Source organism: Bactrocera dorsalis, chromosome 1 (genome assembly GCF_023373825.1).
Source record: "Bactrocera dorsalis isolate Fly_Bdor chromosome 1, ASM2337382v1, whole genome shotgun sequence".
Classification (NCBI taxonomy): domain Eukaryota; kingdom Metazoa; phylum Arthropoda; class Insecta; order Diptera; family Tephritidae; genus Bactrocera; species Bactrocera dorsalis.
The window spans coordinates 107,396,725-107,422,117 of NC_064303.1; the positions used below are offsets into that span (position 1 = coordinate 107,396,725).

Consider the following 25,393-nt stretch of genomic DNA (forward strand, 5'->3'; position numbering starts at 1 on the left):
ATACAACCGCAGCACCACAATTTTCTTCCGACTGAAGTGAAATATCGCCGCATATGTATATATATAAGTGTGTATCTGTTTGTGTATGTGAAGCTAACAGCTGCTTGCGCTCCTTGAAGTTCGTCGAAACACGCACGCACAATTTAGTTAACACAGTACTGAGCTGCTTGCTGTTTTACAGTTACATATGCCATACATAGTTGTATAGTAGTGGTAGTGTGTTTATGTGATCCTGCGCCACAGTGAAACGTAATTATGGCAATGGCAATGGCAATGTGATCCTTCCGCTCACATATCAGCGCTCGTGTGCAGCCAGCGCGTGCAGCGCGAAAACGAATCCTCTCACAAATGCATTGTGGCGTGCTTTGTGCTCACCGAATGTGTAGTTTTAAGTTGTAAACAAGAAATATGGAGACGAAAGCCCCGCTGACTGCTAAACAAACTCACACATGCCAAGCAAATAAATAACTACCAAATAGTAGGAAAATCTATATACAAATATAAGTATAACCGTGCAGCATGTCCTTTACTTGCTGGCTTTCCTACACTTTACACACATATACATACACATACATACTGTGTATATGTGCAGTTACCTTTTTTGGCATTTAAACTTAACAACTTGTTTGGGACTTGTGTCATTACAGTTGCCTTTATTGCTTTTGTGTAGCGATTCTATGCTTGTTATTGTTGTTTTCTCTTATTTATTTATGTGTCGATTACACATTAAGGCATTATTACATTTAAGAATGAGTGTGTATGTGTGTGTTTATTTACAATCGCTTTCTATGAAGGCATATTTACACTAGTGTGCATTCATCTTTTATTTGCCAAAGTGTTTGCTTTCACTCGCTCGTTTCGACGCACAGTAACATGTGTGTCGTTGTTGTTGCCAAATGTTTATATTTCATATGCATATATATGTATGTTTTGCATACATTATCCCCTTTTATTGCTTTACTCAATTTGATTTAATATATTTTCCTCAAGAAGGTAAAATGGATTGATATCTTTTGCGGTGTTTGCGTTGGTTTGTTGTCATAAAAGATTAAAAACTTTTAATAAAATATTTTAAAATATATTCTAAGCAACACCTCGTTTCACACTCATCAATGTTTTAGAGAAATTTGAGCAAATTCTAATGACGAAAGGTTTAAATTGAATGACTAAAATTATTATATAAAACCAAGAAATATTTGGACATGGTTATAAAGAGTGATCCATTTAGAGGTTGTCCACTTGCTTCTTAAAGAAAAACACGAAAATTTCAAATTTAATGGAAAATGTTTATTATCATTCGAAAACACACTCTTTGATATATAGTTTTTGAAGACTACCTCTTTCAAATGTTGGCCGCGGCTACTCCACGAGAAGAATATATGGAGCTATGATTCCACCGGCCCAAAAACCACACCAAACCGTAATTTTTTGGATGAAGTGGTAGCTCTTGAATCTCTTCAGGTTGCTTTTCATCTCAAATGTAGCAATTTTCCTTGTTTACATACCCATTGAGCCAGAAATGGGCCGCTTCGTTGAACAAAATGTGGCTAGAGTAAAAGTCGGATGTTCTTGGAACTTTTCAAGATTCCATTGAGCGAAACGCTGTCGCTTGCGAAGGTCGAGCAACCTCAGTTCTTGCACAATCTATATTTTATAAGCTTTTAATCTAAGATCTCGACGTAAAATGCGCCAAGTTGTGCCATACGTCAGTCCGATTTCAAATATTCTCTCTGATTTTAGTAGTAAATCAATGAAAGTATATAAGCCTTATAATACATTCCTACTGTTTATTCATTATTTCTTCTTATGGTAATCCGAACAATTTTTTCCGAGTTTCTGAATATATAGGATCTAGCTATACTCTCAGGTAACCGTTCGATCATTTGTTTACAAATTATTTTTCTTTACTCATTTATTATTCGTAAATTTCACCTGCCGAGTTCTCAGCATAATTATATTCTTATTTTGGACCACTAACATTGAGCTTCGCTGAACTGGAACTCATTAGACGGAAGATGGTGTGTGTTCTTTTAGAGAACATGAAAACTCAAAATAAATACACTAATTTTTTTGGTGGACTTTCCAGGACCTCAAACCTCAGAGTCTCACCTAAACTGTAGCTTGCTGTAGCATTAACTGTGTTATTTAGAAGTCATAAGCACTTAATTTTTTATATACAGTTTGAAATCCTTTATTAAAAAGTTCCCAATAACATACATTGGACGATCTTTAATAGGTTGCTATATATGGGCCTGTCTCTCTTTTATCTGGAACTGCAAGTCTCTCCATGCTCTTCTTGTTTCTAGCACATGCAAATGACTGGTCGATTTACGAAGCCATTCAGTCATAAAACATTGTTTTTTGTTACTTGCTTGATTTCTTCGTGTAAATTTCAGTTACATATCCAACCAGAGCGAATTCGTCAACAGTACTTGATTTTTTACCAACGAAATTCGTTTATAAAGTCTATAATAACAGAAGCAAAGATTAAATTAAAAAAAAAAAAATCCCCTAGAAATTGTAACCAAAAAGTGGGCAAATTTAAACATTTTGACGTGCAACAAACAATCAGTTAGCATTAATTTAAAAAAGATCGTGAAACTATAGGTAAACTTATGATTTAAGACGCAGAATTCGTTCATCCATTAACTCCATACAATATTAAATACAATATTCAAAATTATTAAACTATGCCAAGTTTAAAAAACATCAATTTGTTACAAATATATGCACGAAATATTATTTTTCCTTCTCATAGGATTTACTTCTTAAGTGAGCACTCTAACAGATATATTTTTTATAGCGACTCACTCATATTTTATATACCCATAACACTCAGATGCTTTTACTTGTGCACATGTGCATGTGTGTGTATTTATTTGCACAAGTGTTGCTCGTTAATGTTATAAATTGAGTTTTGAACAATTTTCTGAATGCATTCAAGTATAACAAGCAACAAAACAGCTGTTGGACGAGCAACAACTGAACAACTCATATATAGACAAGAGGTGGAGTGAAAAGGAGAAAATGTGGGAATGTGCGTATAATCAGTAAAAGGTTGCGAAAACTTATGAGAGAGTGTGTGTTTAAATTTTAGAGATGTGCAAATATATAAGTATATTTCTATTAACGTGGTCCCAAATATTGTCAGATTATTTTTTTTAGTAAATTTTATCGATCGGCTGCTGTAGATGTTAGGCAATGAATGAATTTTTTTGCTAAACGTTTGTTTTTGATGTTAAATGAAACAAAAAAATTTATTACATTCGGTATGCTATAGGGTGGTTCATCTAACGTTTTAAATTTGAATTATCTATACTTCGATATTGGAAACGTCAAATACCATTCGGAAAGCGACTTATTTAAAAAGTCCGCTGTTACGAAATGGGTGCTATTCACTAGAAAAAAGCCATCTTGACCGATTTGTTGTTTTTAATTTTGAGGAGGAAGACCTGGACATCATTTTGCTTCCAGCAGGATGGCGCTACGTATACAGCAAACGCTACACTTATCGTTTACGCCCTTATTATTAAATTAAAATTATCTATAGGATCACCCGTTAGAAAATTATAAGTTCTGTAATTTATAAAGTTGTCTAAAAAAAATCCATAAAAGAAAAAATTTCAATTAATATTCTTGAAATGGTTAGGTTAACGAAAAAACCGTATGAAACTTTTTTGTACAGCATCATTTTCCTAAAAAATGTACGAAACGATTTGCATTTTTTTAAGTATTAGGAAGTGTGATATATGAATTTTTATATCGAATAATAAGAAAAAATATAAAAAAAACTGGAAGGCAGATAATCCTTTACAGTTAAGACCGCATACTTGGAGTAATTTTCGTAAAATTGTATATCAAACAATTCTTCAGAGTACAAAGCAAAAAAAATATTCGTTTTTTGAGCCACCCTAATATACACATACACTTCAAGACACTTTTTAGAACCTTTATTTTGATATATATACAAATTTTTTGTTTATATTTGAACTTTATACTAGGAATATTATAATCATGTGCATGTTTGCGCAACCCCATCTATATATGTTTGTATGTATGTATATATGTAAGGAGCTTTGAAAATAGGTCGTCTCCTGATAATTTCATGCAATTTTTCTTGCAGTTTTGGCGCTTCACTCAAGCATTAAATTGCTGCTTGTTATGCGTAAATTCATTTTTGTTTTCTTAGGACTTGCAAAAGTTTTAATTTCGTAAATTAAATGCAAAATGCAGGAGGGTAATCCAGTTGGGATTAAAAGCATATTATAAAAAAATATTTTAAAGTATATTATAAAAACCGATAACCGCCGTTGCAGAGAACTATAATATCCATTACAAATACAAAAATTGCTTACATGAACTTGATTTCGATTGGCCAGTTTGTATGGCAGCTATATGATATAGTGATCTGATCTGAACAGTTACTTCGCAGATTACATTAATGCCTTGGGCAATAACTTATGCCGAATTTCTTGAAAATAGCTCATCAAATAAAAAAGTTTTCCGTACAAGAACTCGATTTTCATCGGTCAGTTTATATGGCAGCTATATGCTATAGTTGACCGATCTAAACGATTTGCTCGGAGATTGTAGCGTTGTTTTTAAGAATAATCTCTGCGGAGTTTAATGGAGATATCTTGTTAAATAAAAAAGTTTTCCGTACAAGAACTTGATTTTGGTCAGTCAGTTTATATGGCAGCTAAATGCCCTAGCGTTGCAATATTGGCGATTCCATTAAATAAGTAGCTTCTTAAGGAGATCAGAACGTGTGTAAATTTCCAGAACGTTATCTCAAAAACTAAAGGACTAAACATAGCTAGGTCGATATATGTAGGTATGTATGTACGTGTATTTTACACAAACTTCGTGAGAACTTAATATAATATATCCTGTTCAGAATATAAAAATACAGTTGATTAAATTTAAAATGTCTTAATATTTAGTTTTCTCTAAACTGGGATATTATTGTATTAGTTCTTAATATATTTCTTAGACAAAAATTAGAAAATTGTCAACAAAACTAACATCTCTGTACCCTATTTATATCCGTTGGTCACCATCCACCCACTTATTTCTTGTCAAAACTTAACCCAGTTCAGTCATAATCTAAAAAAAAATTAAATAAATAACCTAAAAACTGAAATATATTTCTCAACCTACTCAAGCATATTTTTCATTTTTCAGTAGAATCTATTTTTTAAATTACCCAATTTATATTGAGTGAACAGCCATCAATTCACTCAATGCAGCCAGCGCGTGCATGAACACACACCACTAATCTCAGCATGACTGCCGCACTTGTGCACATCACATTACACACACACTGGCACACAGCTCCATTTTTTATACATTTGCGATTGCTTGGCATCCTTCATCAATTTATATGACGCATAAGTTTGCTAAATTGCGTCTCATCATAACCTGGCTATGATTTATTGCCGCAATTATTTACCTACTAAAAATGCTCAGCATCCTTTAGCAGCACTACAGGCTCACATACACATTTGCTTATGTTTATATACGTGTGAGTTTGCGAGAAAAGCAGCCAAAAAAGTTGTTAGCGCCAATCTGAAATCCTTTCAATAATGCAATTCATCAAAATGCAAAACAAGCACAACACTTCGATACATACTATATGCAGGCAAGTGTGCGTGTGACTGTGTGCATGTGATCTGCTAAAAATTCACATCACTCATGACACAACATGTGGCACCAAAACACACACCCATCTTGATTTCACCCACCCACGCTTTCACCTATGCTCACGCTCACCTTGAATAGAGGTGTGTGCAGTGGGTGTGGCAACAAGAAAATTGGCAGTAAGCTTGTGAGAAAGTGAAAGCTTAGTGAAAGTGTGAGTGAAAATGTGCGGGGGCGGCAATGTACCAATTTGCATATTTTTTCGATTTTTTCTAAGCAAATAATGCAAATTGTTTAACGTCGCTGGTGAAGCCGTGCGAAAAGTGGTGAGCCATAAAAAATTACCCAAAAGATTACCTCGCATTTGGTTGGGTATGTTTAATAATTTGTCTTTCTATACTTTTTTTAAAGGCACTTTCCAGAATTGATTTTCATCGAATGCGGTTTAGTACACCATTAATAATAATCTCACCCAAAAATATGTTCTTTCTGAAGTACTAAAATTTACGGTGTCTTAAATTTATTTGTTTTTTGATGTAACAAATAAGAATCTTGAAATTTCCTAGTCGCAAAAATTCTTAAATTCATTTATACTAAAAACTAAAAGCAGTACTAAAAATATTTTGAGATTATTAACACTTGCCATTTCCCTTAATTTTCTGGTAAATAAAGTAAAAATCGATTTTTTTATAATAAATAGCCACAAAATTCATTTTAGTACTAAAATCAAAATACAATTTAGTACTAAAGGCAGAATAAGTTTAACTGAAATGTTTATATTAAGTAAATAACTGAAGAGGGGTTTATAACAAAAAACTTTACTATTAGCATGTTCCACCAATTGCAGCAATTTAGTTCTAAAACAACTTTTGTACTAAAAACCCCAGTTTAGGGATATTTCCAATAAATATTAGTAATGTTAAATTGTTAATGGTCACACAGTTTCAAAGGACGAAAAACTTTTCTTTATATAAAAAAATTAGTTTAAAATTAATTGATTTAGTACCAAAAATACAAATAAATGTTGTTAGGAAAATAAAGTTACTATATATTCAGAAATAATTTCTGATGACAAAAAAGAATTATACAAAAACATAAGTATTTTAGTGTACTAAAAACTACTACATCCAAACTCATTGATAACTGTTCTAAAATTTGTCGAATAGATATGATTTAAAAAAAATGCTTTAAATTACTCAAAATTTATACAGTAATTTTAGTACATCTCGTTTTATGCTTCCGAAATTATGTTTTTTTTTTTACTTATTAAGAAAAGCCTCTTACAAAATAAATTTAGTTCGTTTTGGTACTACTATTTTTTAGTACAATGAAATATTCAGATTATAATTTTTAGTACATCTCGTTTTGTGCTTTTGAAAATATGTATTTCCTAACTTATCTAAGTAATTCCTATACAAAATATATTTTAAGTTTTAGTACTAAAATTTTTAGTACAATAAAATATTCATTTTTCATTTTATAGCTTCTAAAATATCCATTAAAACGTAAACATTCTTTCTTGAAATATTATTTATTTTAGTACTTTTTTAGTACAAACTTTTTTTGCAAAACTATTCTATCTATTCATAAATTAGTACTTCAGCAATTATTTTTATCATTTTTTTTATTATTAGTAGTTGGTTTTTGTAAAAACTTGAAATGGTACTAAATTTAGAAAAAGTACTAAATTTTATACACTCACGATTTCTCAATTTGAGTTTGATACTCTTAAATTATGGTGGAAATGCATATTATTAGAACTGTAAATCGTGATTTATGCATACGTAAATTATAGTTTTTATTGTAACTGACCTCCCCACCTCTTATTGCAGAAGTTGCATGGACTCTTTTATTAGCAGCAACAGGATCTGCTTCAGAGCCCTTTTCGTATCCACGCCAGTTTTCTCTGTGGGACTCTTGAGAGCCTCGACAAATCTAACTCTCTCAGTTGGCAGATTTGAGTTGCAGGCTCTGATGAGCTGCAATATCTGGTCCAGCTGCGATAGTGTAGTCAGGATCCATTCACTTGACTTTGGTTGGGATGGAATATTTTTCTTCTCAACCGTTAACAGTCCGGCTCCGTATGGCTATTGCGCCCTTATATATGTAGCTATACTGATCGCTTGAAATCACTTGCTATCATTTTAAATTGGCCTCGGTACGATGCGTCATCCGTGCATGACGATGGTGAACCAGGAGTGTTCAATGACAATTCCAAAGCTACATTTATGGGAGAAGCTTGCGCCCGTTTTAATTGGGCTATGATGATTTTTTCTTCTGGATCTCCTTCTCTGAATCAGGGAAAGATTTTGCGGTTGTTACGCATTTTATCTTCTGCCTTTTGACTGACGGTATTTTTGGTTAAAGCTTAAAACTACATTCACGCAATTAATGCTTGGAGCTCCTTTGTATTCCCCTTTTGCCAAGCTTCGCTTTTGCTTTTGCGCGGGCTGTTTTCGAGCTATTCTGGCGCATATTTCCCGCTATCCACGTAAGACTATTAAAGAGGACCATAAGCTCCTTTGGAAACTGGGCTATCCAAGGCTCAAAGTTTATTCTCGGCACGAATCGTATGATACCTTGATCTAACACTTTCTGTACCCTCAACTATAGTGAGATTCCCCATCTACCATACATGTTGTGCTATTTAGGAGCAACGAACGCCCATATAGGAGGTCTGTTCTTAACTAGCCTTCCTTTAGTATCAATAAATTTCAGAGTCAAATTTCAGGTGTCGAAGTGTTGATAATGTTACCAACCAAATGACAAAATATTATTGCTAATAGTAGGATGTTCTAAAAACCTAAAGTTTTTTCCGGACAAAAATTTAGCTAATTTATGAATCGAAATTTTTTTTTTACTAAAAATGTAAACTGTACTAAAGAATTGTAAATTTGTATGCCAAACTTTTTTTTTATAATATTAAAAGGTATTGTCATATTCTAACCCTAACAGAAATTTAAGAAAATCGTACATAACTCCTTCCATTCCTTAAACTGATAAAAACTAAGCATATTTCAACTTTCTTTCCTTCCTTGCAGGTTGTAAATTCGCGTCGCGAAACGGATGCTGGCGTCTACTGGTGTGAGGCGAAAAACGAGTTGGGCGTGGCGAGAAGTCGAAATGCGACGCTGCAAGTTGCCGGTGAGTTTGCAAGAAATTCATACATTCATATAAGCAAATAAATCTAATATGCACACACACACACACATATGTACACCTCGATATCTATAACCATCAAATAATAAATAAGCGTGAGTGTGCGTACATTTTATGGCGCGCCAAAGTGCAAATACTTAAATGCATATGGCGCTACTTAGAGCCGCGCAACGACATGATAGGGTTAAAGGATATTTGTAAAAAAAAATGAAATAAAATTTGCAAATAAAATTAAAGACAAGCAGCGCGCAACTGGAGTCAATCGAGGCAACGATGCTGCCACTGGAGACTTGAGGCGCGCGAGTGAGCGCGCTCTTTTTGAGTATGAGTGTTTGTGAGATATTTCTGAGTATGTGTGTCAAGTTAAAGTATGTGTAACATTTAAGAGTATGTGCGTCTCCTTAAAGAGTGAGTGTGTGTGTCTTTTAAAAGTGTGCGTGTGCCATTTAAGAGTGTGTGCTGCTCACATACGACCTTTGCGCGTTTCACCATCCGCCTTGTCACCCAAGCGCTCCACCGCTGCTCTTTTACTGCCAGCCTTGCCGCATCCACACGCACATATGTTCTTATGTGTTCTTATATATTCTTATGTTGCATGCGTCTGCTGTCAGCTCAAATAACACGCATTTCTACAACAAGCTTGCACATTTAAGTTTCTTTTTTTGGTATGCTCTACTCTACTCTAGCGCAAGTTATGCGAAATTTATGCAAACTGGCTTGCTTGACTGAAGAAATTTCCTTGCACGCGTGTGCGGCAGCGCAGCCACTTTGTGCCACAACCACATCACTGTGTCGGTGCTACCTTTTCGACCGTTATATTTAACCAGTTTTACACATGAGCGGTCGCATACGCGCGTGTAAAGATACACAGCCCGTGAAATGATACTGCCGCAAGTTTGTTGCCGTCTCTCCCCACCACTAAATTTGTAGATATATTTTTTGTTGCCACACATTTTTCATGTTCCTACCTTATTGAATAGCTGCTGTAGCTAATTTCTGTCAATATTTTTTACTACCTTCACATTTTGCTATATTTTCGCCCGTCTTCATGCAGTAAGTCCTTTAACTGCATATAGCTCTTGTGCGTTTGAGTGTGCTTGCAACATTTTTCAATTTCTTATTTTTGCTTTCTAAATCGCTTGGGGTGTATTTTTCGATATTTGCATGAAAATCACGAAAGGCACGTCGATGCTGGTTTGTCAGTTCCATGAATCGGGTGAAGTTGGCATCAACGCTGCCAGCAACTGTAATACATTGAAGCACCTAAACCGTTAGCAGGTATTTGCAAGCAACTGTGCAAGTGTGTGTGTGTGTGCTTGTAAAAATTTAGCGCCACTCTACTGCTGCTGTGCACACGCTGCTGGAATTATTAAATTTTTTCACTCTTTTCGCTTATTTGTGCGGGTGCCCTTTTGCCCAGCGCCAATCTTCGTGACTCCAATCAAATCTTTCCACCTTTCCCGTGCCACTTTATGCCTCCTCATTTGCACTTTTATTTATTTGTGGTTTGCTGCTGCCACATTTTCTCATTGCGCTGCCCCTTTTTCATCGTAGAAAGGTTAATTCAAGTTGCGCATCATTGTTGCACGTACTTTGTGGCGCGGTAGCTGACGCTGGCACCTACTTTACATCCACTCAAGCAACGAAACAAGACTTGCATATTTTATAGGTGCACATATTTTATTAGTGTATCGCTTTTTTGCCACTTACTCCCTTCTAACTTGGTGCTTGGCGAGGGTGGTGGCTGGCCGTGTCCACTTCTAGTTGCCACTGCCTCAGCTACAGTTGCTTCCAATAACTTGTGCGCTTGTATGTGCGCTTGTGTGCAAGGTTACTTTGCTGCCACATTGTCATGCAGCACGCTGCTCGTTATTGCTGCTGCCATGCCACGTAACTGGAAGTCAACTTAAATCGATAAAAAGTATTAAAAAGATTCCTTTGCTACTTTTGCCGGTGAAATGCTTATGCAAATGGCAGAGATTGTCGTGTTATATTTACATAGTAACATACTTTGTGCCGCGAGTGTACAAACTGGGTTAAATTAATGTCATAAAAATGAAAATTTTCTTGTAGCAGGTACTTAATTGGCTATATTTACCGTGCAAAAAATGTACTTTATTGTTGCAACACTGGATTTTCATTCGTAAAATGTCTTGTGCCATATTGGTATGATGATTTGGACTTTGCAGCAGTTTTAAGGTAATTCAAAATTATTTTTTGGCGTACTCAAATATTGAACCATATCGTTCGACATACCAAAATTTATTTCTTGGAATTTCTTAGCTTATGTCGAGACCTTCATCTTTGCTCTTTATTGTTAAGAATAATCTGACCTTGGATCTAATTTACATATTATTATTTATAGTGTTTAGCTTGGATGGTTTAATTGAAGCAGTCAACTTCTCCGTTTTCGAAAAGTAATGTTATTTCTTTACTTTTCTCCATGCCAAAGTCGCTGCTTAGACCGTGACACACTTAAACCTCCTTTTCTATTCCTTAAAAGGCTCTGATAATAGCTTTGAGTCGTAACTACTTTTATTTCATAAAAGTATAACTTTCAATATTCAAGCTGATGCTGAGACTCCTTATTAATGAAGACGGATATTATAACGGTAAAGCTTTAATTTTTATGTATCTATAATAGCAAAAATATACAAAATATACCAAAATATATAAAGAGATGAATACCGACTGTCCACCGAAGAAAACTTTTTCGACTAGCGCCAATTTCTGTATATTTTCGATTACTACAAAACCATGTTAAAATATAACAATTTAAAAATCCGTCACTATTTTCCATTTCCTTATGTTGAATTTTGTTATTTCTTGCCACAAATTTGAGCAATGCTGTCAAATACTTTGAACAGTGCTTTCCAGAAATGTGAACTCTTGGTTATTTTCCTCGTTTTCTTCAGTTCTTCAGCGTTATTATGTACGGCTTCAATACCTTTCCGCAAATAAAATCCTGTTATAGCAATGTAATCATACCGGGAACTGAAAGCTAGAAGCCAGTCATCCTGTCTCTTGTCCGTGTATCGCCACATTTTCGGTATACATACCGGTATATATACCAATGTTTGGGACACAAGTAAGCGGTGTTGAAATTTATTTGGAGCCAGACCTTGACATTGCAAGAAGTCAGGACAGGAGTACTACCAGTTTGCCTAAAAAATTACAGCTTATTTTTATGTCATTTGCTTCTATTCGCTCGTCTATCTGATAAAGAGAGAGAACATCGGAGCTTAAAAAAATGATACATTGCGTGGCTCCAACGAACCGTGACTATAATCTGTGGAATAAAGTAGCTGATACCAAAACTTTAAAGAGCAATCAACTACATGTTTGGAAAATCTCATCGAAGAGATTTCGACTGGTAACAGACGAATGACACGAGTGACAATTTGCTCCAAGACCTGAATCGAAGCGGGGTTGTTCGCAGAGACTTAAGACTTTACATAGGAAAAAGTCTAACGGTGTGATATCATACGATTTTGATGGTCAATCGACCGGCTTAAAATGTGAAATTATTTGTTCACCGAAATAATTTTAAAATAAATCTATTGATTCATGTGATGTGTAGGAAGTGGTGCCTTTAAATTGTTGGTTATCAGGGCTGGATAACAGTCGGCATCATTTTTGAAGAAATATGGACCGACGTTTTCATCGGCCTACAAACATAAAAAATTACAGCTTGACACGACTCACGTGCGATCTATCAAAAAGTTCTATTGACCTCTACTTGGATTACTCTTTAGATACCACACACACTGACCGATCGAAATCAAGTTTTTTTGTAAGGAATCAATTTTATTTGCGAAAAGTATTATAAAACCATTGATTTAATTGTGAAACGCTCTGTACATAATCTCTGGGCATCTGCTACTTTTACATGTATCTTTTTTCCGACCTATTCAGAGCTGAACGTAGAAATTTCATCTCCTCAGTTCTACTATAACCCAATCCGATTTAATAAATTCCAAATAACAAATGACAAATTTGAAAGATTTGTCCTTCGTCCTTTGAATGAACATTCGTACTACCTTCTTATATTGAGAATCTAAATATATACCAACAGTCTTTCAAACAATCCAATGAATAGTCTTCAGAAGTAGCCTTGCCGTATTTTTAGAAAATCTAAAAGCATCTTTTGGAAGATATTCATCTTCAGCTAAAGCCGTTTCATTTCTGTTATCCAGTATATATTTTTTCAGTTCAGAATTAGTCGTCTATGGTTAATGGGTAACAATCACTGCTAATTGAATTTAAATGCACCAATTTTATGAAAGTCAATTTATTTAAAGCTCACTTAATATTATTAAAAGCTTTTATTATTAGTCTTAGCATTGCAAAAATATGAGAAAAATTATAAAAATAATACCAGTATTAAAAAGTATGCCCGCACTAAGTATTATTATCATTATAAGTAAATGAGAATTCGTTATCAAACTGCCTCATTCAGCACACACTTTTAAGCAAAAATTCATAACAATTTCCATAAGAGATTTTCTGAATGCCAAATCCACTTAAATTGTATGGCTTTATAATTTCGTCAAGTTCAAATGTGCGGCAATGATGCGTATACGCCATGGCGCACGAATACAATATGAGGTGATTGCTGCCATTAAAATTCAATAACATCACCGGCGGCAATTGGCTTTGTTATTGGAATGTTTCCGCAACGAAGCAGAGCAACTGTGCTGCCACATCGCTGCAAGAACACATTATGATACCCAAATATACAAGTACATATATATTGTATATAAAGTCTTCCGCGCAATTCACTCTCAATGGCAATTGAAAAACCACGAACCCAGCTAAGCACATGGAAATTAGAGCAAAAGCAGGCGTGTGACAATAAATAAAAATAGAGAAAGTGCAAAAATGGATCAAGAAATAAATTGAAATCAGAACGACGAGCCGAGTGCGAGCCTAAAGATTTTCAGTGCCGACAAAGATGGCCTCGAACTCGAAGTAAAAGGTGCTGCGCCTACAGGTATGCTAAAGAAATGCCACACAACTTTCACCGTGTTTTTTAGCGCTTTAAGGCTGTATGGAGTGAAACAATTTGCTTTGAGACACCTGCCACAAGTTGCAAGAACAACAAAGCAACTAACACAATGCTTTTGCCATGCGATAAGAGCAAAGCCACATTTCCCTACCATTTCCACCAGCTGAAGTCAACTGCCTTCATTGAATTCACCTATTGCCGTTAGGCAACGGCGGAAAGTGTGAATTGAATCAGAAGAAAAATGTGAAATAAACAATATTGACTTTTTCTACGTCATTGCCTGCCATGAAAGGCACACACACACACACATACACGCTTACAAACGTAAAGCCGACGTGCCATTTGATGTGCGCATATCATTTTCGTGCAAATTTTCTGTTTCCCTAAGCGTAAGAGGGCATGCCAACAACAAAAACAAGAGTAAAGCGCGCCACTTCGCTACACGCTGCCACTTTGCCATGCACACAGCGACGCCGCAACATTTATGTAATTTCCTCTTAAATTTCCTTAAACAGTTTTGTTTTACTTGCCTTGATTTGTGTGGAGGCACCTAGCGCCAAGCTCACATACAAATATATATTTATATATAACAGTTCATAAGTAACGGTATTTTGCCTACACAAGACGCTTGTTTAACCTGCCACATTGCATATTGTATAGGCCTACCAACCTATGCTAAATGTAGCTGCTTGCCACAAGCCTGCACGCCTTATTGCCATCAGCGCCACCTTCACACACACATAAACACACAAACTTTTCGCCATTTTTCACCTTATCCGTCTGTTTCCATTTCGCTACGCGTGATGTTGACGTTGACGTCGCCCACGCGCCCCACTTACCCTGACCTAGGCGCTCAACGAGGCAACCTTGCTCGCACGCGCGTGTGTGTGTTTGTGTCGCTGTGTAATTCCCGTTGGCTTCAAACGGCTTTGTATGCGTGATTTGCCGGCTGTTTCTAATGTTGCGCGCTTGTCACTGCCACGCACCACCTTTGCCCCTACCTGCGCATCGATGCTGCTGTTGATTTTGATTAATTTATTGATTGTTGGCGTGCCTTTGCCGACTTGCCTCGCACTTTTCGCCTTTGATTTTCGCCAGCAAATCGCAGCACACACACCAGCAGTTGGCCTGCTGTGAGTCAAGGCACTTTGTTAATGGCTTGTCGACTACGCACAAACACACTTATACTGTGTGCTTTATGGCTGTGTGTATATGACTCACAACTCCATTTCACACTGGCAATATCACCTTGAATTTAAGGCGCGTCTGTGCGCCTTTATATTTTCTATCAATATAATTTATTTCTATTTTTATTTACTTTTTTTTTCTGTATCACTTTCAATTCGCTAAATGTGCCAGCAGTGCTTTCAGCGCCCTGCCTCCATTTATCAGCATTCATAAATTCAAATGAAATTTCCTTAATTCGAACCATGACTGTGGCGGTCATTTCCGTGTTGAGCTCTGCTAACACGTTGTTGTTGCTTCGACTAAAATATTGTTGTTGTTCCTAGTAGTATGTTGTTGTTGTTCCCACTACCTTATTTTTGTTGTTTTTTACGCTTTCAAAATTCACCTTTCTGCGCTTGCCTTTGATTTATTATGATTTATGTGCGTACTGTTTTGATGAGAGATTTATGACTTTTGACATTAATATTCATTAGTATCGATATATTTTTGCGGCTTCGACTAGCCTTTGTAGACCTCACGATAATTCGCAGTGAGTTGGGTTATAGTCGAAAGAGAGAGAAGTGGAGCGCTGACCGGCGCTTTGAGACCGTGAATAATAATTTAAATTAAATTTAATTTTTTGATGAAGGCAAATGGTTTTGCTAACTCTAGAAAGCGGAAATTCAATCAGGAACCCAAATGTGGGGTGTAGTCGTAGACAATAGTCAGATTATTTCAAAGTAACAATAGTAAGGATATACTCGTATGTATCAAGGTTCACCTGAAAGTATATATATTCGAATTGCACACATATGTTTTTGTGTCCGTTCATAAATTTTGGCAGATATTATTCCTACTACCTTTTAAATATAGACCTCTCTTAGTTTAAATGGGTTTCTTATTGAAATCCTTTCAATTTACGATAGTTAGTAGAAATTTGAAATGATATATTTATATTGTACTATACATCTCTCAAGACTCAACTTTTCTTGGTTCACACTCAAAAATTTTTGAGTTCTTCATAGATTTCAAATAGAAATCGCACATGTGCTTCAGAAAAAACGTCAATAGCCAATTAAGGCCATATTAATTTTGTTGAACTAGAGTTAACGTCCATCCCGGCCGAAAACTACTTTTAGGTTAGGAAAAAGACAAGCAAATATATAGAATTCGAAGTCATACTCAACCGATGACGACGAGAAGGGTTTTTTCGGCAATAAATTTACCTAGACTTCTCACTTCTAGCCCTAAGAATGCCATATGAACAGAAAAAAGTACTAGGTGATATAATATGTATGCTGGTGTGGCATTCAACCTAAGTCCAATGATTTTACTCCTATAAACTATTTTGAGGTGTCAGGCCACTGGTCAATGAGTTATGTTATTAGGTCTACAACTGACCAGTGCCAAACCAACATAATAAAAATGTGTGAATGTGTTACCAGTACACAGAATGTCCTGACAGTAGTCTGCTACCATTACATTCAATACCCAATACTCGAAGTATTGCCATTACAATTACTGATTACATAATAATCTTGTTACAAATACAGCTAATAACAACAGTAAATACTAAAATTAATCTACTACCATTACATTGTATACCCAATGCTTGAAGTATTACCATTACAATTACTGATTACAATAAAACTCATTTTACTACTACAACTGTTATAAAACTAATTACTAATAGTAATCAAATGCCAATAGAATCAACACCCAATACTTGAAGTACTACCATTATAATTATTGCTTACAAAAATATTTCCTTTACTACTAGCTGTAGTATAATTATATTAATTACTAATAGTAATCCAACACCTTAGCTCAAAATAATACCATTACGACTACTTATTACAAAAATACTCCTATAATCACTACAACTAACAATAATGTGTTTACGAACAGTAATCTAATACCTCTATAATCAATATTAAATAGTTGGAATAATGCGATTACTATTACAATTACTGATTACCATTACCATTACAACTACAGTATACGTATATAATGAATAATGCGATTACCATTACTACTAATTACCTTTACCATTATAATAACAGACTACATAATATTCGTATTAACAATAAGATTACTGACGACAATTATATAATGACTACTGGCGACAACATAACTACTCTTAATTAAAACCTAATTCTTTTTAGCACACCAGCTTCCAAAATATCACTACCATTACTACCTTGTTCAGTACCAATTGTCTACGATTGCATGGAAGTACATTTTTATACACTTGTCACTTCCACAACTTTGCAACGGAAATGAGTGCAGAAGCAAAAAATGCAAACGAAGAACAATAAATGTGTCTGCAAAGAAATATGCGAACGTAAAAAAGTCAGGTACTTAGGTACTCAGTCACTTTGCCACCTAACAACTCTGCAATTCATCAGCTTCAGGAGAAGAAGTCACTACAAGCTGTAAAAGAAAAGGTCCGCGTTCACTCTTCTCTAGTAATTTTTCACGTTTTTTTTGCATTTGCAGGGCATTTCTCATTTTCGCAGTTTGCACCGGTTTTTTACGAACATTTCTCCCATTTCTTGTGGTCAATAGTTTGCCGGTAGCACATTACGAGATTCAAATATATATATAAATATTTTTACAACTGTAGTGCCTTTGCTAAACACCCTTTGGCTGTGGCTGATAGTGACACACAGCGTCGCTGTAGCAAACTCCCCAATATTTAATGCTGCCACAAGGTTTGCTTGATTTTGTTTTTGTAGTCTAGTCCGAGCGACAGGCAGAAGTGAAATAAATCAAGTTTTGTTAAGCTGACCGCACACCTTGCCACACAAATATCAAATCACGCAGGCACACACACATACATCTGCAAGCCTGCTCGTGCTTAAACAGCACCCTTTCGAGAGTACTTGTATATACATATATACATGCATATATGTAGCCATGCAGAAAGGTAGAATTTATTCCTGTCGTGCCCTTCACCGTTAGTTGATATATTTGCTTGCATTTTTTTCGGTTTGTCTGTCTATCTGTCTGTCTGAGTGCCTTTATGTCCCTTCTACACTTCGCTGCCAGCTTCAATTCTCTTTCCACTTTTTCACATTTCAATACTTTACTCTTTGGGGTTTTTCCCTGAATTTTGTCGGTTCTTTTGTCAGCTCGCTGCGTTGGTTGGTTAGGTAATGGATTTTGATTTTTATTTTCTACGTTCGGTCGCCGGTTTGGTATTTCTCTTGTCAGTTAACGGTAGTAGCATTACTCACATACTCTCACATAGAACTTCATCGCTTATGTAATTTGCGAAATTGAATTAAATTTATGCAATTATGGAAATTAAAAACGTTTTTTGGCTAGATAGTTGCACTCCCTAATAAATGGGGAGGTTATGTGTGAATAACGGGTAAAAAATCGTACTTATGGACATACATACCTTTGATACTTGAAATTTGTACCTTACTTTTGCGAAGACAGCAAAGCAGCTGGAATCTTTAATGCAGGTTTATTAATAATATTTTAAAAGAAAAGTATAAAAATATGAAAGAGTTTGAAATAAATGAAATACGATGAGACTCACGACTCACGATCTAGCTGCCTTATACCAAATGTCTACTCGCTGTCTGCCTTACCAAACGGTCCGTAATTTTCCATGTTGCCCTTTGGGCTCATTTTGGACCAAACTTAAACTAAATGCAATCTTTGTCACCAAAACTTAGAGATAGGCAAATCGAACAAGCCACTCGTGTAAATCAAGAAGATTGCCATTATAAAACTGAGCGGCATTTGCAAGCTCTCTTGGAAATTTGTTGCTGCTCTGTTGTTGGTGTGGATAAATAGTAGTCGATGACAGGCTTTTTATTATCCGAAAGGGTTTACACGATATGTTTTTAAAGCAAGGATTATATACTCATATATATATACTATATATAGCTCTATGTATAGAAATATATACTTCTTAAAATCGATTTTCAGACACCGATGTCTTTCAATTCACTTTAATAAATTCATTCCATTTTAAAATTTTGCATGGTTTCCTACAGACTCCGAAACCATCAAATCGAATACTTTGGAACCAAAAGACCGATTAATTGATATTTTTAAGTTTGTTGTGTATTTCGAGCTGCTATCTTTTAAGATAAAGCTTAAATATATCAAATGTGTTAAGCTCGCATATGAAAGAGTTGCGTTTTATATTTCGGTATTAGAGAACAAAAAAATTTTAATTATTGAAAACCTCTTCATTGTTTTTCGAAATATTCTACGTTAAAATCTATACACTACTGCATGCATTTGAACCAGTTTTCTTTCCAATTTTGCCACTTGATTAAACGCACTAACCGCCTCTTCAGGTGTCCAAGAACCTTTGACCTCTTAGTTTATTTGTCACGTACGTGACTAGAAATAAGTCATTGGTTGATTCCTCAACTGTCATGATATCATAAACTTATAAACGTACTCCGATGCACCACTATCGTATTTTTTTTAACATTTCTTTCGATGAATCGACAGGAGCCTTTTCTGTGCGATTGACAAATTGTGTAGAATCCAACGTGAATAATTATTTTTCAGTCAAATTTTGATGCAATATTGATTATATGATGGTCCCATTAGTGTTTATAGTTGTCTCAATCTCACAATAGATCACATGGCGGTCTTGCAATATCACAGAGAATAAGCAGTTTTCGGAAAATTAGTTGTTATTTAGACAATCTTCATGAAATTCGTCTTGCAGTGATCAACGGTCTCGCCTGAAGCCACCATATAATCGATAAACACTGGTCCTAGATGGAGCTTGATCGTCAAAAGTTAAATTAAGTTCATGGATGGACTTTTACTAAGTTAATCCAAGTCGAAACTTGTAAAAAAATACTAGCGCAAAAAAGTGTTTGATTTAAGACATTGTTTTTTCCGAAATGAATATTTTAAGTTACTGTAAACAATATAAGTAAAAGGCAACCGTCGCAAATGGATTAAATGGAGAATTTTTCGTAAATAAATTTAAGTTCATTTACGAGAACTCGTAGAACTAAAGAAAAATCTTAAGCAACTGGTCAATATATCTATTTCACATGAAATGTAATACTTCCAAAGATTTGGTGATTTATAAGTGTTTGGTCGACCTTTAAGCAGAGAAAAATTTCTATGTAAATAATATTAATCTTGAAACCCGCAATCATAAATGTATGCGTTTTCTTCCTGCGTCGAGTTTTCTCAAAAAATCAAAATCTTTTCGATCTCCCTTTCAGTAAGTGGTCCTCAAGATAAGTCATTTCAGAAATCTTTAGCCAAATATATTATGATGATGTGAATGAAGAAATTAATATGATTTCCATTTTATCTTTCAAGGAAGAAATTTAGATCAAAATACGTATAACGGAATCACCAACTAAAAGCTTATTTTATTAATGAAATTCAACAATTACTCATACTAAATCTTCACAGAAACTTTTCTGCGCTTTAAATTCGACAAGGATATATAGAATTATATAGAGATATGTATATACATATATATGGTATATATTTCTTAAATTAATTTGTCTATTTTCGTATATATGTAGATACCTGAGAGCATACACATAGATCTGCACATTTGCTATTCATTAAGACTTTGCAACTTTTCGAATTTTTATTTTTCTTCTATTTTCCCTTAATTCTCCATACATATTTTTTTTATCTGTTTTTGTTTTTATTTTTGCTATTTGACATCCGCAATTAGTGACACTTTCTGACTTTCAATTCCATTTCAACCATTTGGCACATACATCTTACTCGTATTTGTCTATGACAGACAGTGAAGCAGGCGACGGACAATTTCACAACACGAATTTCGAACAAAAGCCAGCAAAAGTTATAGAAACATTTTCAAAGAAACGAAAATAAAATAAGAAAAAGCAGAACTTGTAAAGCGAAGTACGTGTGTGGCAAGTGCAAACGGCATAGACAACAAAAACAAATTGACGGCCATCAGCACTAAAGTAATGAAAGTAAATCTTTTGAAATTTCATTTGCTTCAAAGCACTAAATCTCCTGTCCATTTGCCGCTTTTTACAAAATTAAAATGAACGAAATGAATGCGCATAAAGAAGAGAAATGTGTATAAATACTTCCTTATGAGTTAATTTGTGAGAAAATATTTGCTTCAATTAATTTGGATTAAAGAAAAATAGTATTGACAAGCTGAATTTAAATTCTTATACTTTTGCATAAAAGCAGAAGAGAGAAAATATAAAATTTAAAGTTCCTTAAAAGCCTGAATTTCACTCTACATTTCATTTAAAAAATATTTGCTTGCATTAAAGAGGATATATTGATATAATAAAGGGTGCGAACTGGCGAATGACACGCGTCATGTTTTGCTCCAAGGTCTGAATCGAAGCGGGATTGTACGCATAGACTTTAGACTTTACAGATCCCGACAGAAAAAACCCTAACGGTGTGGCATTGTATTGAATTATAGTTAAAAGCCAAAATATTCAAAGTTTTTTCTTAAAAAAAAATATTTAAAATAAATATCCAAATTAATAGTTAATACGGAAGAGCCCTCCGCCAATTATTCCTCAAAAATCTATATGCACATCCAACCATTTTCCACTTCAATATCAATTCGAAAGCTTTCTTTTTATAACTTCCTTACTAGTGCCTCGAATAATTGAGCATCTTTAGTTGCTGCTTAATAGTCTCGGCATTGCTTATTTTATTTATTTATGTTTCAACAATTTATCATCGTTTTTTTTTTTCTATTTTTTTGTTTCGTTTTTTCCACGTCAATACAGCTAACCTTCATTGAAAACACGCGCTCGATTCGTCCGGTCCTGCGTCATTCGGTTCAATTTGATTTTTATACGCCCAGACACCTGCGTCGCGCCGCAGCAGAATGATCAAAGCCTCACTTCTTCTAAATACACCTCCACATGTACATAGTACTGCTGCACTGACCACTCACTCGCCAATTTCTTGCCACAACTCGCCTCACCGATGAATTCAACTTTTTCGATTTTTATTACTGAGCTCCAGACGCAACTGATGCCTCAATAAATGTGAAAGCAATAGGAAAAGATGGAATTCTTCACTCACAGTCGCATTTTCTTTCGTATGTCCTGATATGTGTATGTTCGTGCTTATTCATTTCCTCTTCTCCGTTCTCGGCTCGCCGCTGCAAGTGAAATCAAAAGTTGAAAAGTTTGTTGTTTTGACTTTTTGTTGCTGCCCTATATATACATATAGTGTCTGACCGGCGGTTTCTTCCTTTGGAGTGTACATAAATGTCTGACTTTTACTGACCACACGCGCTCGTGTGGTAGTTTTTGCTCTCTACTGCTGCTGCTGCTGCTGTCGTTATTATAGTTGTTCAACTGGCCCTCAGACAGACATTATTGTAATTGATTTTTCTGGTGTAAAAATTTAATCATCGCACAAACAAGTATGTGTATGTATTTGAGAAAGCATGTGTGAGGGAGAAATTTATATTTGAGTATGGGCTTGCTCTTGTATGAATTGAAGATGCTGAAGTACATTCCCAAACATGGATTCGTGCACACACACTGGAGTATAAATGTTTGGCTACATTTATTGTAGTTCTACTGCGAATGATTCACTTCTTTAATATTGCTAGAGTTTAATCTATTGACTTCTGAGAGAATACCGAGTTGTTTTGAAGACTACACTGCCTCTGCATAAATATGCTTAAATCAATAGTCTGAGAGCAAGTATCGATTTATGCTTTCGAAGGCCAAAAATGATTCTAGATCTGTCCCTTCCGTGACGAAGCAAAAGATTGGTGAATGCCGTCTTTATGTACTGGAGACTAAACTGAACGATCTTCATTCTTCAGACTTTTCTCTTGAAGTACAAGTTCAGTCTTTCCAAAACTTTCGACTCGAAATTCCTCAAATAGTCGCTCGAGATTACTGACAGAGTCGTAGGTCGATGATCTGCCCCCAAAGTTCGCTGCGTGCACAGAGGACGAGTCTACATCCATGCTCGTTTGTGACACTGCTTCCGTATCTTTTGTCGCTCTTGTAGCTTGTGGAACATCCACCTTGACTTCGGTTGAGACGATCCTAAGCACCATCTTTTTTCAGACATTGCTAGTGGCACCTTTTGCTTCTTTGAAAGGACAGACGGATTATTTGTTCATGAAAAACAGCACATGTCACCCTTTAGTCGTTGGAAAAGACATATTACAGAAACGCAATATTTACTCCATTTTCTCAGAACTTCTGAAGGAAGTCAGGTATGAGCGCGAAGGCTCCGTGAAGGATCTATCTTGACCAGAGTTTTTAGTTTAGCTCTCTTCCAAACCTCTACAACCTTAGCTACCAAATTTTTATACTGGGAGGCTCTGACCATTCGTTGTCCCACCTGATCAACTTTTATATAGGTGGCAACTCGCTCTCTCTGACCTTGGAGTTGGACCGGAGTTTCTTTTGACCAACTTCCACTCCTTGGAGATGGCTCCTTTTTCCTTTGTAGGATCCCACATTCCCAGTTCTATTGAGTCAGACGGTTTGAGATTTCGTTAAACGTTGTTGCTGCTACTGTCCAAGGTTTTTTACTGAGCGAGGGTTCCCCCTCATGTGATATCTGCCGCTTAGTTGTTAGTTGGAACAAACTCGACCCAACTAATTCACCATCTAATGAAGTGTGCTGGAATGTGCTCATATGCCTGAATTAAGGAAAGGATCATGGAGGACGATTCCAACACTCTTTTCTGTTAAGTTCCAACTCAGATCCGCTATCCAACTCTCGGAAGGGAATTTCCTTTCATGGTCCCAAGGTTATCTCTGCTAAAAGGTAAGGGTGAAAGTTGACGCACGCATTTATGGGGCAGTGCATTCAGAGCCGACCAGCACAAAGCGGGAGTTTTTTTAGTTTATACCATTCTTGAAGGCCTGCCACGGTTTTAACGGAACGGAGGCGGTCTTAGCATTAACCCACCAGCCATTTCTGCCAGACGTCACTCCCACATGCTCAGGTGACGAAATACCGCGACCACCAGCCAAGAGTTCAACCAAATCCAAAATCTTCTGTCCTGAAATCATAATCCGAATTGCACCAAGGTTAGGTCGTTTGGAGTATTCCAAAGCCGTGACGGCAGCAGGCCATTTAGTGTTACCAAGGATACACTGCATGGAGGCGACATACCTATTTGTCTCCGAGTAAGCATATTTCAAAAGAGCTCTTTTGAGAAAAAAATCATAATTATATTTAAAGAGCGAATAGAAGCTATATCAGCTATAGTTTAAACGCTTTCTAAAACGGATAATTAATATTCACCCTTCGCAAGCAGCACGATTATGCAACTAAGTTTCGGTCAAAGAACCTTCGAAGTTCATACGTAGGTAACATATTTACCGCTATAATGCGCGTCAATTAAGACTCTCATGTGATTGTGTGTGTGATAATTGTGGAAAAGTTCGCCAACTTGTGGGTTATTTTGTATGCACACATTTGGGGGCACTTAAGTGCACACATAACTTCAAAGCTCAGCTTTTGCGCCAATCACATGCAGGTCACCCCGAGACGCGTTTTAGCTACTCACAACTACATATGCATAACTGTAATAGCAGAGTGTTTATATATATTTTTGGCTTGCTCCCTTTAGTTTGGCTCATTTGTTGCAAGCAATTACGTTAATTGCAAAAATGTCAAAGTTCGGCGAAAAGTTGAAATTGTTGTTGTCACTAAAGTCAACGTCTTTGTAATTATATAATTTTAGCTACTAACTTGCACGTCGCTGTATATAATATACATATAGTACATGCATGTGTAGTAGTGTGTATATATTAAATGTGGCTGTGTTTGTATGTGTATCTGTGGCTTTGGCAAAAATAGCATTTCATTCGCCCACACAGTCGGTTGAAAGCTTAGAAATTACACATAATTGCTCGACCCAGCAACGAGATTGAATTGAAAGTATAACTTTTGGCTGACATTAATTAACGATTCCGTCTTTCAAGTTGCGGAAATATGTCGGGAAAGGCGGAAACTTGTGGTTGTGTGTGTGTCTGTTTCTGGCTTTGTGGTCTAACAAATGTCAACTGCGATTTGATTAATTGTAGAGCGCAAAGTTTTGGACAAAAAATTGTGAAAAAGACCAAAAAATGTGATGACTGATTTATTTAGTAACAGAATACTTGCATTAAGCCAGTGCTTATGTATAATGTTGGCGAAAGTTTTTTTGAAAGAAAATGCTTTAATTTTACTTTATTTATTTTTTATAGAAACTGTGTGGTTTTATCATATGCTCTAAGCTTTTGTTTAAATAATTAACCGAAATTAGATTTGCGCCAAAATGTAGGCAATGTTTTTCATAACTAATATATTAAGGGGTTATTCCTGTCTAGAAGCATACATTTCAGGAAACTTTTGAAGTGTCCTCAAAAAAGAAATTAACATTTTTATACTCTCGCAACAAAGTTGCTAAAGAGAGTATTATAGTTTTGT

The 25,393-nt window shown here is 35.5% G+C and overlaps 1 protein-coding gene and 1 long non-coding RNA gene across 2 annotated transcripts in view; one reads left to right on the top strand and one right to left on the bottom strand.

Moving 5' to 3' along the window:
• LOC105232826 (roundabout homolog 2) overlaps positions 1-25,393 on the top strand; it is a 167,343-nt gene that overhangs the window by 117,345 nt on the left and 24,605 nt on the right. Inside the window, exon 3 of the mRNA XM_049446780.1 lies at positions 8,682-8,784. Coding sequence (XP_049302737.1) covers positions 8,682-8,784 — 103 coding nt within the window. The remainder of the gene's footprint in view (positions 1-8,681; positions 8,785-25,393) is intronic.
• Positions 1-25,393, bottom strand: part of LOC125775832 (uncharacterized) — a 207,430-nt gene that overhangs the window by 75,118 nt on the left and 106,919 nt on the right. The window lies entirely within an intron of this gene.